Source organism: Macaca thibetana, chromosome 4 (genome assembly GCF_024542745.1).
Source record: "Macaca thibetana thibetana isolate TM-01 chromosome 4, ASM2454274v1, whole genome shotgun sequence".
Taxonomy (NCBI): Eukaryota; Metazoa; Chordata; class Mammalia; order Primates; family Cercopithecidae; genus Macaca; species Macaca thibetana.
The window spans coordinates 20,201,377-20,216,045 of NC_065581.1; the positions used below are offsets into that span (position 1 = coordinate 20,201,377).

Below are 14,669 nucleotides of genomic sequence, written 5' to 3' on the forward strand. Positions count from 1 at the left end.
CAGACTGTGACACCAGCCAGCAGTTTCCAGTAGGCCAGCCCACCTTCTGGACTTACCCGGAATTCTCCACCATGGAGATGGCCCATCCTCACACAGGCTCTGAGGGACGGTCCCCAACTCCACCAGCCCTGTCCTCTGCAACTGTGTGGACCTGGGGGTTTATACCTCACCATCTTACCCCAAACACATCCACATTCAATGCCCTCAGGCTGCTTCCAAAAGGCCCCCCCACCTGCCACCAGCAAGCTCTTCAGAACCACAAAGGAACTTTCCACCACATGAACGTGCAGCTCCAGGAAGGACTGCAAAGTTCAAAGTCAGTCACTGGACACCACTTCATCAGGGTTCTGAGACCCTAGGGGGCCACCCTAGCTGCCTAGACCCCTCCCACACCTCTCCAACCCTCACTCGCATTTTGCAAGAGCCACTTCTCAACTTGCATCCATGTGCTGCCCCTGACTTCCTTCTCCCCCTCCTCTGTGACTCATATTCCCACTCCCTTCCTTTCTACTGCTGACCTTCACAAAGCCCGCCCTCTGTTCTCATTTTACCACCACGACAGCAAAGCCAAGGTCAGAAGCAGCAGGTCAGGGCTTTCCCAGAACCCCCCATTGCTGCTTTGCACTGTTTTCTTTTTCTCTTTTCTCTTTTTTTTTTTTTTTTTTTTTTTTGAGATGGAGTCTTGCTCTGTCACCCAGGCTGGAGCACAGTGGCACAATCTTGGCTCACTGCAACTTCCCCATCCTGGGTTCAAGTGATTCTCCTGCCTCAGCCCCCCGAGTAGCTGGGACTGCAGGCATGCACCACCACACCTGGCTAATTTCTGAATTTTTAGTAAAGATGGGGTTTCACCATGTTGGCCAGGCTGGTCTCAAACTCCTGACCTAAGGTGATCTGGCCCCCCTCGGCCTCCCAAAGTGCTGGGATTACAGGCGTGAGCCACCAAGCCCAGCCGCTTTGTACTATTTTCCTTCCACTATCCTCATAGGAAACCTTTCGTCCCTCCAGACTCCCCCACACTCCTAATGTTATGTGAGAAGATGCAGGCAGAGGTGCAGGCTGAGTGCATGACAGACAGCAAGCCAGGTCACACCCTCTCTGCTCCCTCTTCCTGCTTTCAGAATCTACCCACCTCTGGTGATTCCTCCATATTCCTGGACACCTTAGGACCTCATAGTTTTTTCCACTGCAACTCCCCAAATTCACCTGGATACCGTCAATGTCAAGAAGGACAATCCATCAAATACAAATACCCCATTTCCCCTGCTTGCTACAGTGAACAGACTTTCACCCCGGTCAACCCACAGGTGCATACCCCGATTTTCATCATCACCCAGAAAGACTTCACTAGAAATCCTTCACTCGCATATCCCAGCCCTCCAGCTCTCTCACTTCCTCTGTACCTGCCCCTCCACGAACCACCATCTCAAGAAGTTTTCCTCTTCACTCTTATCACCACCAACCATTTGTCAGCATCTTTTAACATCCGAGCTTCTTAACTTCCCAACAACCTTCTCTGAAAACTTCTGTTTCACTTTTGCTCCTGAAAGGAGCTGCTGAAAGAAACAAAGCACGTATTTGTGCATATTCATCGGTCTAAAAATGTATAATTGTCAGTAGGTTGATTATATTCAGCGGCTCATTCAACTGACCTTGTCAGTGCTTGCTCAATTTCCCTTAAATACTTCTCTAACCCTGACTCATCCACAAAACCCCTGCTTCCTCCTCCATCCCTACCTCCTTCAGTGAGGACCTTCCATACCCCTTCACAAAATGAAAATCTTTTCACAACTTAAACCCTGCAATATCCTCCCTTGACTACAGTAATGGCTCTCAAACTTTAGTTGGCATAAGAATCACTCGGGAAGTGCCCTCACACACTGATATTCAAATTCAGCAGGATAGGGCGGGATCCCAGAAACACCCATGGCAGAAGATTCTGATGACAATCCATGCACCATATTTGAGGAGATCTGATTATCAGGCCAAATCCAGCCCACTGCCTGTTTCTGTGTGGCCTACATGCTACAAATGCATTTTACATTTTAAAGGGTTAAAAAAAAAATCTAAGGAAGAACATTTCAAGACTTGTGAAAATTACATGAAATTTAGATGTCAGGATCCATAAATAAAGTTGCATGGGAACTCAAGCCTTGACTACAAAGAGACTTTAAGTTAGTTTGGAATTAAGCTTACAAACCCAGCAAGATAACTAACAATATAAGGTCACATTTACCAAGCATTAAATGTAAACAGTCAATTCTACATGAGTCCAGCATGTCCTGTGGGCATCCCTTCTCTATTCTACCACGGCACCATCTACAAACCTGTACAGCTCCTACACAGGTCTGTGACCATATACAGCCTATACACTTACATTGGCCTTTTGTTTCCTCTAGAGTATATAAGCCCTTGTAGGATGGGGACATTGATTTTTTTTCATCCTTGTATTTCTACCACATGGCCAGGTACCTGGCACTAACAGCATTAAATAAATATTTAATTGATTTAACAATGACTGGAATGTGAGCTGAGCTTTTAATGAAGGACAAGACTTAGATAAGAAGAGAACTGAAGGCTGGGCTTTGCAAGCATGGCCAAGGGAAGCAACCAGGACTGACAGCTCCAGATAGGTAAAGAAACTTTGTAGTCGGCAGGGTGCAGTGGCTCACGCCTCTAATACCAGCACTTTGGGAGGCCGAGGTGGGTGGATCACAAGGTCAGGAGTTCGAGACCAGCCTGACCAACATGGTGAAACCCCATCTCTAATAAAAATACAAAAATTAGCCAGGCATGGTGGCATGCTCCAGTAATCCCAGCTACTCCGGAGGCTGAGGCAGGAGAATTGCGTGAACCTGGGAGGCGGAGCTTGCAGTGAGCCCAAGATGGCACCATTGTACTCCAGCCTGGGTGACAGAGCTAGACTCTGTCTCAAAAAAAAAAAAGAAAGAAAAAAGAAAAGAAAGAAAGAAAGAAATGTTGTAGTCATGGGCCCAGGTGAAATAATCAAACTTACTCCTGGTATCACCATTAGTATGGAGTGCCACGTCTTTAAAGCTGGTCTTCATTCATTCAGACTTTTAAATGGTGACACAAGCTTACATTAATAATCCTAAACATTCACTGTTTTAACCTCAAAATTATTTCCTGGATTCTTATCTCCTGGTCTATTTTCCCCTTGCCCCTTTTTCTGCTGAAGCTAAATGGGGGGGGGGCGGGAAACACCTCAGAGAGTCCTAGTGTAACCCTGAATTCATACTTCATGCACGCACACACACAGAGTTTGGGGTCACCATCAGGTAAAATACCCCAAAAATGCTTTGGTGGTGGGCAGAATTTCCAACCACCAAACTGGAAGTTCCTTAAAGCCTGGAAAAACTTTCCATTTCAGCTTTCACATCTCCTAGGACATAACTGTGCACTACACAAAGTACTAACGTCAACATTATCATCTGTTTTGGCAACTGAATCAATCTTGCAAACCTTTAGTTTAAAGGCACATCAAGTTACACTCCACAACCAAAACAAAGTGGGGAGGACAGGAGCAGATGATTCCTTGATTCCCCCAAAATGGGAAAGAAAAGTGCTTGCCTAATTTATCCTAAGTGAAGGTTTTTATTGGAGTAATCCTACTAACTACCGTAGCTCTGTACTTGCTCACTGGACAGGGGCCCATCATTTAGAAATAAAGTTTTCAACAAGCTTATCTTTGAAGCACCTAGAGAGGCCCACAAGTCATCATCCCATTTCCTGTATCCTGCATCTGAATTACTATGCTCTATCTGTCTCTAATTAAGGGAGATAATTTTACATTTCACATCTTTTTTTTTTTTTTTTTTTTTTTTTTTTTTTTGAGACGGAGTCTCGCGCTGTGTCACCCAGGCTGGAGTGCAGTGGCGCGATCTCGGCTCACTGCAAGCTCCGCCTCCCAGGTTCACGCCATTCTCCTGCCTCAGCCTCCGAGTAGCTGGGACTACAGGCGCCCGCCACCACGCCCGGCTAGTTTTTTGAATTTTTAGTAGAGATGGGGTTTCACCATGTTAGCCAGGATGGTCTCGATCTCCTGACCTCGTGATCCACCCGCCTCGGCCTCCCAAAGTGCTGGGATTACAGGCTTGAGCCACCGCGCCCGGCCACATTTCACATCTTTAGAAGGATGTCAGACTAATCAAAGTCCCTGGAAAAAAAAAATCATAGACTTTTCCTGAGTGTAGTCCTAACCATTCAGGCTTTCCTATTTAAGGACGCCACAAAGTTAACAGAACAGATAAATGCAAGAATCAGATGAAAAAGAATGAATAAAGAGTTCTCCACATACGAAGCAGAATGCTTACCAGGTATTTCCATTTTTGCTGATAATAAACTACTTGACACAGGATCCAGAGGCTAAAGACATTCACAGGAGTGCAATCAATCAGGAATTAGGATGTTAAGACATTAGGAAAATGATTCAGTGTCCTTAAGAGGCATACAAAAAACCTATTTGAGTAACTTGAGATATTTATTTTATAATTTTGAGCATATCCCAGACCAATCAAAAGTCACTCTCTAATAGGACAGGAGCAAACACGTATCAAGGCCTGCACTCTTATCCTCGGGTTACCCCTCAGATCTGGCTCCACCGTTATCCTGCCTGTCCTGTGCCATAGGAGGAGCCCCTGCAGGCTGAGGCCAGTAACTTTTGGGGGTCACTATGAAGAGATGAAAAGGCTACAAGGTAGGAAGAAGGACTGAGGTTCTCTCTTATTCTTCACGACGTCCAAGCTGGTCCTGCTCTCACAAATGGCAGTGAAGTTCCTCCACTTTCCCTTTCAGCTGCCCCCTACTTCTGATCTCAGCACCTCAACATCCTTTGTTGATTCCCTTAACCTTGCCCATGCCCCTCTAAGTAATTCATTAAAGTTCGTTCATTTCAGCCAATGGGGTTGGTTCCTGTTTCCTGCAAGCACCCTGTCTGATACAAGAACCTTCCTAATGTAAGGCATTTTACATCATATAAAATTTCTCAACCTCAAAATGTAGGTCTTATTGTCATCTCCCATTTTACACAAGGATGCTGAGGCTCCAAGAGGGTACAGTACCAGCTGGCAGTCACGAAGGGAAGTTTGCTGGCAGAGCTGGAATTGCACCCAGGTCAGTCTGACATCTAAGCCCTTAAAAAGCCTTAAAAATGTGAAAGGGAAAAACACACAAAGCTTCCAAACTCGCAAGTCACAATGTAGCCTCCTTGGGCCTAAAATAAGCTACCTGGGGCACTGCCTTTTAAGTGCTTCTTCCACCAAGGGTCATCCAGACTCGCTCCTGCTGGAGGGTGGTCAGACTGACCCAAGAGCCAAGAGATCTCAGGTGCTCCTGGCCATGGCAAACATTTCTCCTTCGGTTTATCCCAGAAGTCCCTCCCTCCCTCCCAGTCTTAAACATCCATAAGGCTCTTTTGTTCCTTTTTATGAATTAAAACCAGAATTACCTTTATAGGAAAGTAGGCGATGCAATTGAAAGACATTAAAAACATTATTCTAGCACCTCCCAGCCGTAACTTGTCACGGTCCTGTAGCCATACAAAAAGCCTTCCTGGAGGCTTTCTAGCTATGTAGAAGAGCTTAGAAGAGAAAATGCAATTAAAATACCCTCTGATAGGGAGTGGAGAGGTAAGTACAAAACAAACTCCCCTTAAGGAAATTCAGCTATGAGTTTTATTTAATTTCAGAACTAAAGAATTTGCTATTATGTCTGCCTCTGCCTGGGTCCCTGGGTCTATCTCATCCTCACCAGAAACTAAAGAGTAATTTACAAAAGCACAAATGCTTTGGCACCTGAAACCCTTCCCAAGTTCCTGACTTTCTCGATTTTGCGACTGATGAGAACACAATGGTCGTGTCAGGTGGAGTTCTCAGTCAGGTCCTCAGAGTGAGCCAGGTATGAGGGTGGCTCAGTAAACAGGACCCGAATAAGGCAAATGTCCAGGTTTCACTTTCTCGTTGCTGAAGGGGTGTGCGGAAAGGGCAGCAGGTGTGCTCTTGTTAAAAGGAAAGGAAAAGGAGCACTGGTGAGAGGAAGGGGAAGAAAACCGGGCAAAAAGCATGAAAGAAAACAGGAGCGCATTGGGTCCTCCCCCCGCATGCCCTGCCCATTTCCATTTAAATCAACATTTACTGATTGGGTCACTATTAAGTATCCCGCAGACCTAGCCTGCAGCACCTGAAGAGACAAGGAAATGCGTAAGACGGGCTTCATCTTCAGGAAGGTTTCTTGCCAGGAATCGCTGTTGTTGCCATTTTTAATTTTAATGGTTGTAGATAATTCCTGGACAGTTCAAATAACTTTACTGGGGCCCCTCTCGTCCCACTAACCTGTCCTACTCAGAAGCTCCAGCCCCAGGCATATGAGCCAACCGAACCCTGGGAAAACCGAAGTGTCCTTGTGTGTCCCGCATCACACATGGTACAAAGTAACTGTCACCCCTGAACAAGCCTCGCCGCAGAAGTCTAAAACCCAGGTCTTGCATTCAAAATCTATCGACTACAGTCTACAGATTAATCGCCCTTATTTTTTAAGTAGGGTCATCTAAGTTAAAAATAATAACGACTTGAGGACACTGATGAAAGAAACTCTGGTTTCATTTATCAGACTACTTCAGAACTTGAACTTGATTACAGGAAACGAGGCAATCCCAAACTTAAAGAAAAAATCTTAAAAAAAAAAAAAAAGTTCAGTGAGTCGAACTTGCCGCGCAGGCTGTACCAATATTTTTCACACAAAAACACTAACATCAACTCAAGAAGGAAAAAAAAAAAAAAAAAAAAAAAAAAAAAAAAAGCCAACTGTCTAGTGTGTGGCTGTAAAATTCGCCATGGAGGCGGGGGGACGGTGGATAACACTTTCGCCCGCCCCACGCCCGCGATCGCTGGGGAGCTGGGGAGCTGGGGTCGCTGCGCTCGCGGCCCACAGTTACCTGGTCCAGCGGGATGCCCAGGAGCTCGCTGAGCGGGTGCAGGCAGGTGGAGCCCGTGGTGCGGTAGGAGAGGCTGGACGGCTGCGGCTCTGCTGCCATCCTGCATCTTCGGGAGGTGGCTGCCCCGGTCCCAGCCCGCAACACCCCCTGCTCGGCGTCCTCCCGCCCGGGTGCTCGTGGGTGGTTGCCCCGAGGGGCGCACGGCCGCCTGGCTCGCGGGGGAGCGAACGGGAGACCGGGGGACACGAACCGGCGCAAACTCTCGGGGCGCAAACTTGGCGTTGGCGCTGGCGCTGCAGCCACGGGCGCCGTAGGAGGGCCGGGCCCAATGCGCCCCGCTTCCCGCTCCCTTCCTCTCCACGCCCATTGGCCCGGCCGCTCGGGACGGCCCCGAGAGGAGGAAAGGAGGGAGGAAAAGTGGGGACTCCGAGCCCGGCCCCCGAGCGCCGCCCGGCCCGCCCAGCCCGGCCTGCACCGAGGCGGACCAGGAGAGTGAAAGCGACGCCAGCGGGCGCCGCCGCCTGGCCCTGCAGCTGGAGGCGGGACGCGCCTTTCCTCCTCCTGGGCTGACCGTCCTAGCCCCCCGCCAGACGCAAAGACCTCACCCAGCGGGCGCCTTCCACTACAGAGCACCACCCACCCCGCCCCACCCTGTTTTGGTTTCGTCGTCGCCGCCGCAGTCGAAGCGGCTGAGTGGCTGCGTTTCCCTTTCAAGCCCCAAAGGGTTCCTCTGCCAGTGGCTGGAAACTCGAGAGACCCTGCGCTGCTCGAGAATGCCGCAGCCACCAGACTCCCTACTTCCTTTACCCTCCTCTGCGCTAGGCATAGTTTCCTACACCCTGATCTGACATGCTCGGTGTCACACAAGCAAATACAGGAGACTGCTAGCTTCGGGTCACTTCCGTCTCTGTGGAGTGAGAATTATTTCACCTCTATAAGAAACGGTGTTTACTGTTATACTGTGTTCATTCTGATAAGTCATTTGCATGCCACAGGTCCTCAAAAAAGGTGCCTTGCTCCTTCTCTGCCCCCAGACACCCATGCATCACTGTTACTCGGAAAACTTTTCCAAGTTATTGCTAGGTTCTGAGAAACATAAAAATCTTGAAGCCTTTCCAGGAATCGCTAGCTGATGAAAAGGGGTTTCAGGAAGGCAGTATTCCAGGCTGCCGGGTAGAAAACGAAAGAAAGTGAGCTCACGTGGCCCCCAGGCTCCGCCGGGTAAACCCCTGGAGCATTCGCGCAGACAAGCAATGACTTTCGGGGCAGACTTTATCAATGTGGCCTCTGGCTTCAAATTAAACCGAAGGCCTTTCAGGCACTGACAACCACTTTCTCTCCAAGACTCAGGCCTCACTCTTGCCTTCTTCAGGAGTTTTATAACCTCCAAGACTCAAGCCTCACTCTTGCCTTCTTCAGTTTTATCACCATTAAACTGCACAGAGCATTAAATTGCCAGGCCAGAGTTTCTCAAACTATGTCCCCTATGGAGGAGGCCAAAAAAAAAAAAAAAGTCTGTACCACCACTCCCACAACCTAACCGAATGGAGATGTCACCACCAAATGACAATCTCTACCACTCACAAGCAAACCCACACTACAGACAGAAAGACAGACACACACACACATGCACACAGGCATATACTCGAGGATCACTAGGCTAGATAGGTCCCTTTAATATCATATAGTCCTGGAAAATGACCAGCATTGGAGCAACATTGATCTTTTCTGGAGCTAGATGACAGCTGAAGTGAGACATATGAGAGCAGACGGGGCTTTGTTTTAAAAGAAAAAAAAAATTAACACTCAGATATGAGTTGCTGAAAAACAGAAGTAGGTCACTTTGGGAAGTATTTCTGGAGCAAGTGCCTCAAACCCTTTATAATTTTCACAAAGCTATGTCTTTCAAGACTTCAAAGAATAGTCCTCACATAGGCTATATATATATGTGTATGTGTGTGTGTGTGTGCATACGTGTGTATATATATTTATATATAAATATTTTAATTTATATATTTATAAATAAATGTATACATAAATATTTAATTTATATATAACTATATTAATTTACATATATACATATGTATATATGTATATATAAAATATATACATATATTAGCCTTACACAGGTTTTTTTCTCTTCAACAAACACAGTTCATAACCTAGTCTAAATTTTTCTTTTAAAAATGGCAGGTGCAGTGGCTCAGGCCTGTAATCCCAACACTTTGGAAGGCTGAGGCAGCCAGGTCACCTGAGGTCAGGAGTTCAAGACCAGCCTGGCCAACATGGTGAAACCCCATCTCTACTAAAAACAAAAATTAGCCAGGTGTGGTGGCAGACATCCATAATCCCAACTACTTGGGAGGCTGAGGCAGAAGAATCGCCTGAATCCAGGGGACGGAGGTTGCAGTGAGCTGAGATTACGCCACTGCACTCCAGTCTGGGTGACAGAGCAAGACTCCATCGAAAAGAAAATAAAAATAAAAATGTAGTAACTATGGTTAGAGCTTACAAACAAAATGGCACAGAACTTAATAGTTCTGTTCTATTGATACTGTAGTATAATTAATGCTTTAAAAAAAGAAAAAAAAAACTACTGTTGGATAACCCAGAACCAAGACAGTAGCTCAGCTACACTACAGATGAATGAAACAGACTTTGAAGAAGTTGTTTACATGATGCTCAGATGTATAACAGCAGCACCATGGACACATTGCTCTCTTTTCCTTCATCAGTATCTCTATTGCCATCCTCTGTCAATTGTAGGTTCATAATAATTATTACATGTTAGATATCACTTTACAAAAGCTGTTTCATTTACCAGTGCTAATAATCCTGTGGTAGTTACAATAATCTATTTTATAGATGTGAAACCTGGGGTTAAGGGAGCTTAAGTAACTTGGTTGTATTTAGGGAGGTTAAGGGAAATGTGTCTGTCTGATTCCAGAGCCTGGGCTCTTTATTCATTAGGCATTGCCTCCTCTAAAACATAGCGTTTTTCTCTTTATCAAGAGGCCGGCCCACACACCTGATACAGCCTTGTCATTTTTGTAGACAAGGCATTACATTTACTGTTCAAAATGAGATGCTAGGGGTGATGCCACAGACACGCTGTCTGTCTCTCCTGTTTTCTATTTGCCGTAGAGTGAGGCTTGATATCAAGGTCAGTTTTATAAATCTTCCTTATGGAGCCATACTCAGAATGTGACATTATCCAGGAGATCCACTGCACATCCTGAAGACTGGTCAAAAATTAAAGCCAGGCACAAAAAGACCTGAAAAAGATTCTAGCGTATTGGGAAGGCTGCATGTTACCATGGACTGATAAAAACTCTTCAAATTGCCGTAGAGTCACTAGGCTTTGGCAGAGTGTCTAAGGAGTTCCTAAAGAAGTGAAGTATTTTGATTTTAAGTAGATAAACTCCATGCCATTCTATCGTGGATATTCAGAGGCACTTTCCATACTTCCTACTTCACATACCAAATCATATCAAACAACAAAACTGATAATCAAAGAACAAAACTGAATTAAAGACATCCTCAAAGTTTACAAAAGTATAATCCCTCAAGGTGATAAAACTCTACTGATACCTTCAGTCTATATTCAATCAAAAACAATGACCAATAAAACTAAATTTAAGCCATCTGAAATGATATAACCCATGTAAAAAGAGAATTACCATTTTAATAATACTACTTAATGTAATGATACTATATATTCACAGAGCATACTCACTTATCCCCTTTGATCCTCCCAATAACTCTATGATAAAGTTGGAAGGGCAGGTGTTATTTTCATTTGTATTATTATGTCATCTCAATTTTCATTCAAATGAATACTGTTTCTAATAAATTGCAGCTAGCTTATCCATCCAGTAAACAGCAAGTGTAGGGTTCAAACTTGGGTATTCTACTGTTCTTTTTAACTATACAGAAATCTTTTTATTATACTTTTTATTATGCTAAGAGGATAATACTATTTTCCTTCAGGAAATAGCAGAAATTGTTGCCTACATAGGACATTAAACTCCAGGCTTAACATTTGAGAGCTGATCTGAAAGAATGGTCAAAATTGACCCATGATAGGTATCACCATTGTTTTTTGAGCAGTTTCTTTAAGCATCATCCACAAAACTTCAGGTAATTTATATTTTTCAATCAATGATCCATTTCTTCATGTTTTAGCTCAACTGATATGTGTTTGCTTGGAACCTGTATTGCAACCTGCCTACTTAACATATTTTCCAAGTGGGGATCACAGTTAAACATTGTACATGTTCAGAAAATGAAGAAACTGATATAACTGAACATCTGCCAGATTTAGCTATGTTATAGCATTTTTTGTTTAAGAATACTGTATTAAACCAGGAATTACAGGCGCAGTGCAGGAATTACAATGCTGCAATTCTGATACTTTGGGAGGCCAAAGCAGGAAGGTGTCTTGAGGACAGGAGGCCAAGAACTCAGCCTTTAGAGTAAAACAACTGGGTATGAAAACCCAGTGCGGCCTTTTACTAGTTTGGGGACTTCGAGCAAATCGATGAACTTCATGAAGCCCCAGATTCCTCCTCTGTAACCTCCTCTGTAAAGTAGGAATAAGAATAATGATCCCTTGCAGCAGGTCTAAGAACTGAAGGAGAGATTTTGTTCAAAAAACATAAAAGAACTGAAGCTTACCCTTTATGCACTAACGTTTTATTTTTGCCTTCGTTTTAGGGGAGGGAGATCTTTCTAAAATGCATTGCACATGACCCTGAATACTAAAACAGAGTTAGTGATCTTACCTTAATCCTTACTGATGACTCAGGCATTATTGTGAACAGGAACCCATCCTGCAATACAGCAGTGTCTTGAAGTCCACTGACACATCAAGAGTTTGTCTTTGCGACAGGGCGTGGTGGCTCACACCTGTAATCCTAACACTTTGGGAGGCTGAGGGGGGTGGATTGCCTGAGATCAGCAGTTTGAGACTAGCCTGATCAACATGGAGAAACCCCTGTCTCTACTAAAAATACAAAAATTAGCCGGGCATGGTGGCGCATGCCTGTAATCCCAGCTACTCAGGTGGCTGAGGCGGGAGAATCGCTGGAACCCGGGAGGCGGAGGTTGTGGTGAGCCAAGACCGCGCCATTGCACTCCAGCCTGGACAAAAAGAATGAAACTCTGTCTCAAAAAAAATAAAAATAAAAAATAAAGAGTTTGTCCTTGCACTAAACTATGCCCAGAGAGGTACACTTTCTCGACTACTGTGTCTGCTTTCTAGTTTTTCCATCTCCCCTTCTGCTCTCATATTTCACTTGTTCCTACCTTGCCTGCTACTTTGGTTGTCCTGTGATTTGGGGAGCTCTACAAATTGCCGTAGAGTCACTCGGCTTTGGCAGAGTGCCTAAGGAGTTCCTAAAGAAGTGAAGTATTTTTATTTTAAGCAGATAAACTCCACGCCATTCTACCCTCCATGCCATTGTTTCAGAGGCACTTTCCATACTTCCTACTTCTTTGACTGTGTTCCACATAGTTACTGTTGCCAAAGAAGTGTCCTATGAATAACAAAGCGTGATTGAAGATAATGTTTGAGTACATAAAGACAGACAAAAACCTGTGCTACCCAGATTCCATGGTTGGCTGCAGTAAGAAAAAAGAGCAAGCTGGGGCTTTGCCTAATGCCCTGGAACCACTGGGTATTCCGAGATGCTTGGCCCCGCCCTCCCCGTCCTCTACCCTAACTCCACCTTGGGTGTTGTTGCTGAGGCCACTGCCACCTTAGGCTTCAGGGAGCTGCACAGTGTTAACCCCTCAACCCAAGACTTTATATTTGCCTTGGAGACGAATTGGAATCTCCCTCAACTCTTGTATTTTTCCTTTACTCTTCACTCTGTTCTGTGGCCCGCTTCCCAGGGCCAATGATAGTACCAAGCACAACAATGTTTTGGAATGAATGGGTGGATAGTTTCCTGGCAATCAATGCAGCCAGCTGAACTCATGACTGTCTCTTCTCTTCTCACTTAAGTCCTCATGACCCAGCTTGTTGTTCTGAGTCTGTGTGGGCTTCCGTCAGCACATTAGACTAGCCAGCCCTAAATGCTGAGTGTACAGTGAAATGTTATTTATAGCACTAAAGTAGGTATTTGCCCCTATTCATTAGGCTCTCTTCTTATACTCCTAATGTATAATTGCTGCAACTTTCATTTCCTTTCTAAACACTTTTCCATCAGGATTGGTTGATCTCCTTGAGTATCCTGTAAAGTAAGTTTTGATATTCAGAGATCACAAAAAAATCTACCAATAAGTACTCATGTCAGTTTCGAAGAAGGGGCCATCAAAATTAGCTGACCACAGGATTTGTTTTGTGTACATCCTTTAGAAGAAACCTTCCTCAGATTACTGTTCGGGAAACAGTGCTTTTGCTTATGAAAATGGACTTGACGGTCAGCAAATATTTATTAAAAACTATTATTTATAAACACTGTTCTAGGTGCTTGGGATACACATCAATTAATAAATGAAATTGTTCCCTTCACAGAGCCTACACTCTGCCAGGGAAAGACATAAACAGAAACATTTAAAATAAAATTATGATGTTAGATGATGATAAGTGTGTAGAAAAACAGAAGAGCACAGCACAGTAAATGCTGCAGCCCATATGCTGTGGTATTTAAGAGGGTGGTCAGGGTTGGCCTCATTGAGAAGGCTACATTTAATCAAAGACTGGAAGGAGGTAAAGGAGTTAACCAAATAGATTTCTAGGTAAAGAACATTCCAGAAAGAGGAACCATCTAGAGCAAAGGCCCTAAAACAGGAGCAGGCCTAGCAAAATGGAAAAACATTTGTCTGGCCAGTAAGGCTGGAGCAGAGTGACTGAGGAGACAGAGAAAGGAAATGAACCCAAGAGGTATGAGGAGGCAGCCCATGGGAGATTGGGGGCAATTGCAAATGCCTTGAGCTGTTCCTCTAATTGCTATGGGGAGTTATTGCTGGGATATGAGCTGAGGATTATATATTATATCTGGTTTATATATATATATTTTCAATCACTGTGGCCACATGTTGAGAACAGACAGTAAGGAAGACAAAGAGTGAAGCAAGGAAACCAATTGAGAGGCTATTTCAGGACTCCAGACAAGAAACTGGAGTGGGAGGAGTGGGGATGGTAACAGGAAAGAAGGTGAGAAGTGATTAGCTTCTGGCTACAAATCTTGGATGATAATGTGTCTTGATTCATTTGGGCTGCTGTGACAAAATACCTTAGACTAGGTCAGTGAGGTGGTTCACGCCTATAATCCCAGCACTTTGGGAGGCTGAGGCAGGTGGATCACTTGAGATCAGGAGTTCGAGACCAGCCTGGCCAACATGGTGAAACCCTGTCTCTACTAAAAATACAAAATTAGCTGGGCGTGGTGTTGGGTGCCTATGATCCCAGCTACTTGGGAGGCTGAGGCAGGAGAATCACTGGAGCCTGGGAGGCACAGGTTGCAGTGAGCCAAGATCGCACCACTGCACTCCAGCCTAGGCAACAGAATGAGACTCCATCTCAAAAAAGAAAAAATACGTATCTTAGACTAGGTAATTTAGAAGTGGAAATTTGTTGTTCACAGTTCCGGGGCTGGAAAGTTCAAGATCAAGGTGCCAGCAGATTCAGTATCTAGTGAGGCATTGCTCTCAGCCTCAAAGAAGGCACCTTCTACCTGCGTCCCCACTTGTCAGGAGTGAACAAGTTCCC

General features: G+C 44.9%; 1 protein-coding gene across 1 annotated transcript in view; it reads right to left on the reverse strand.

Moving 5' to 3' along the window:
- The window catches only part of MBOAT1 (membrane bound O-acyltransferase domain containing 1), a 112,711-nt gene extending 105,374 nt beyond the window's left edge, over positions 1-7,337 (reverse strand). The window contains exon 1 of the mRNA XM_050789552.1: positions 6,953-7,337. Within this exon, the coding sequence (XP_050645509.1) occupies positions 6,953-7,051 (99 nt within the window). The 5' untranslated portion in view covers positions 7,052-7,337. The remainder of the gene's footprint in view (positions 1-6,952) is intronic.
- Positions 7,338-14,669: the final 7,332 nt, after the last annotated feature.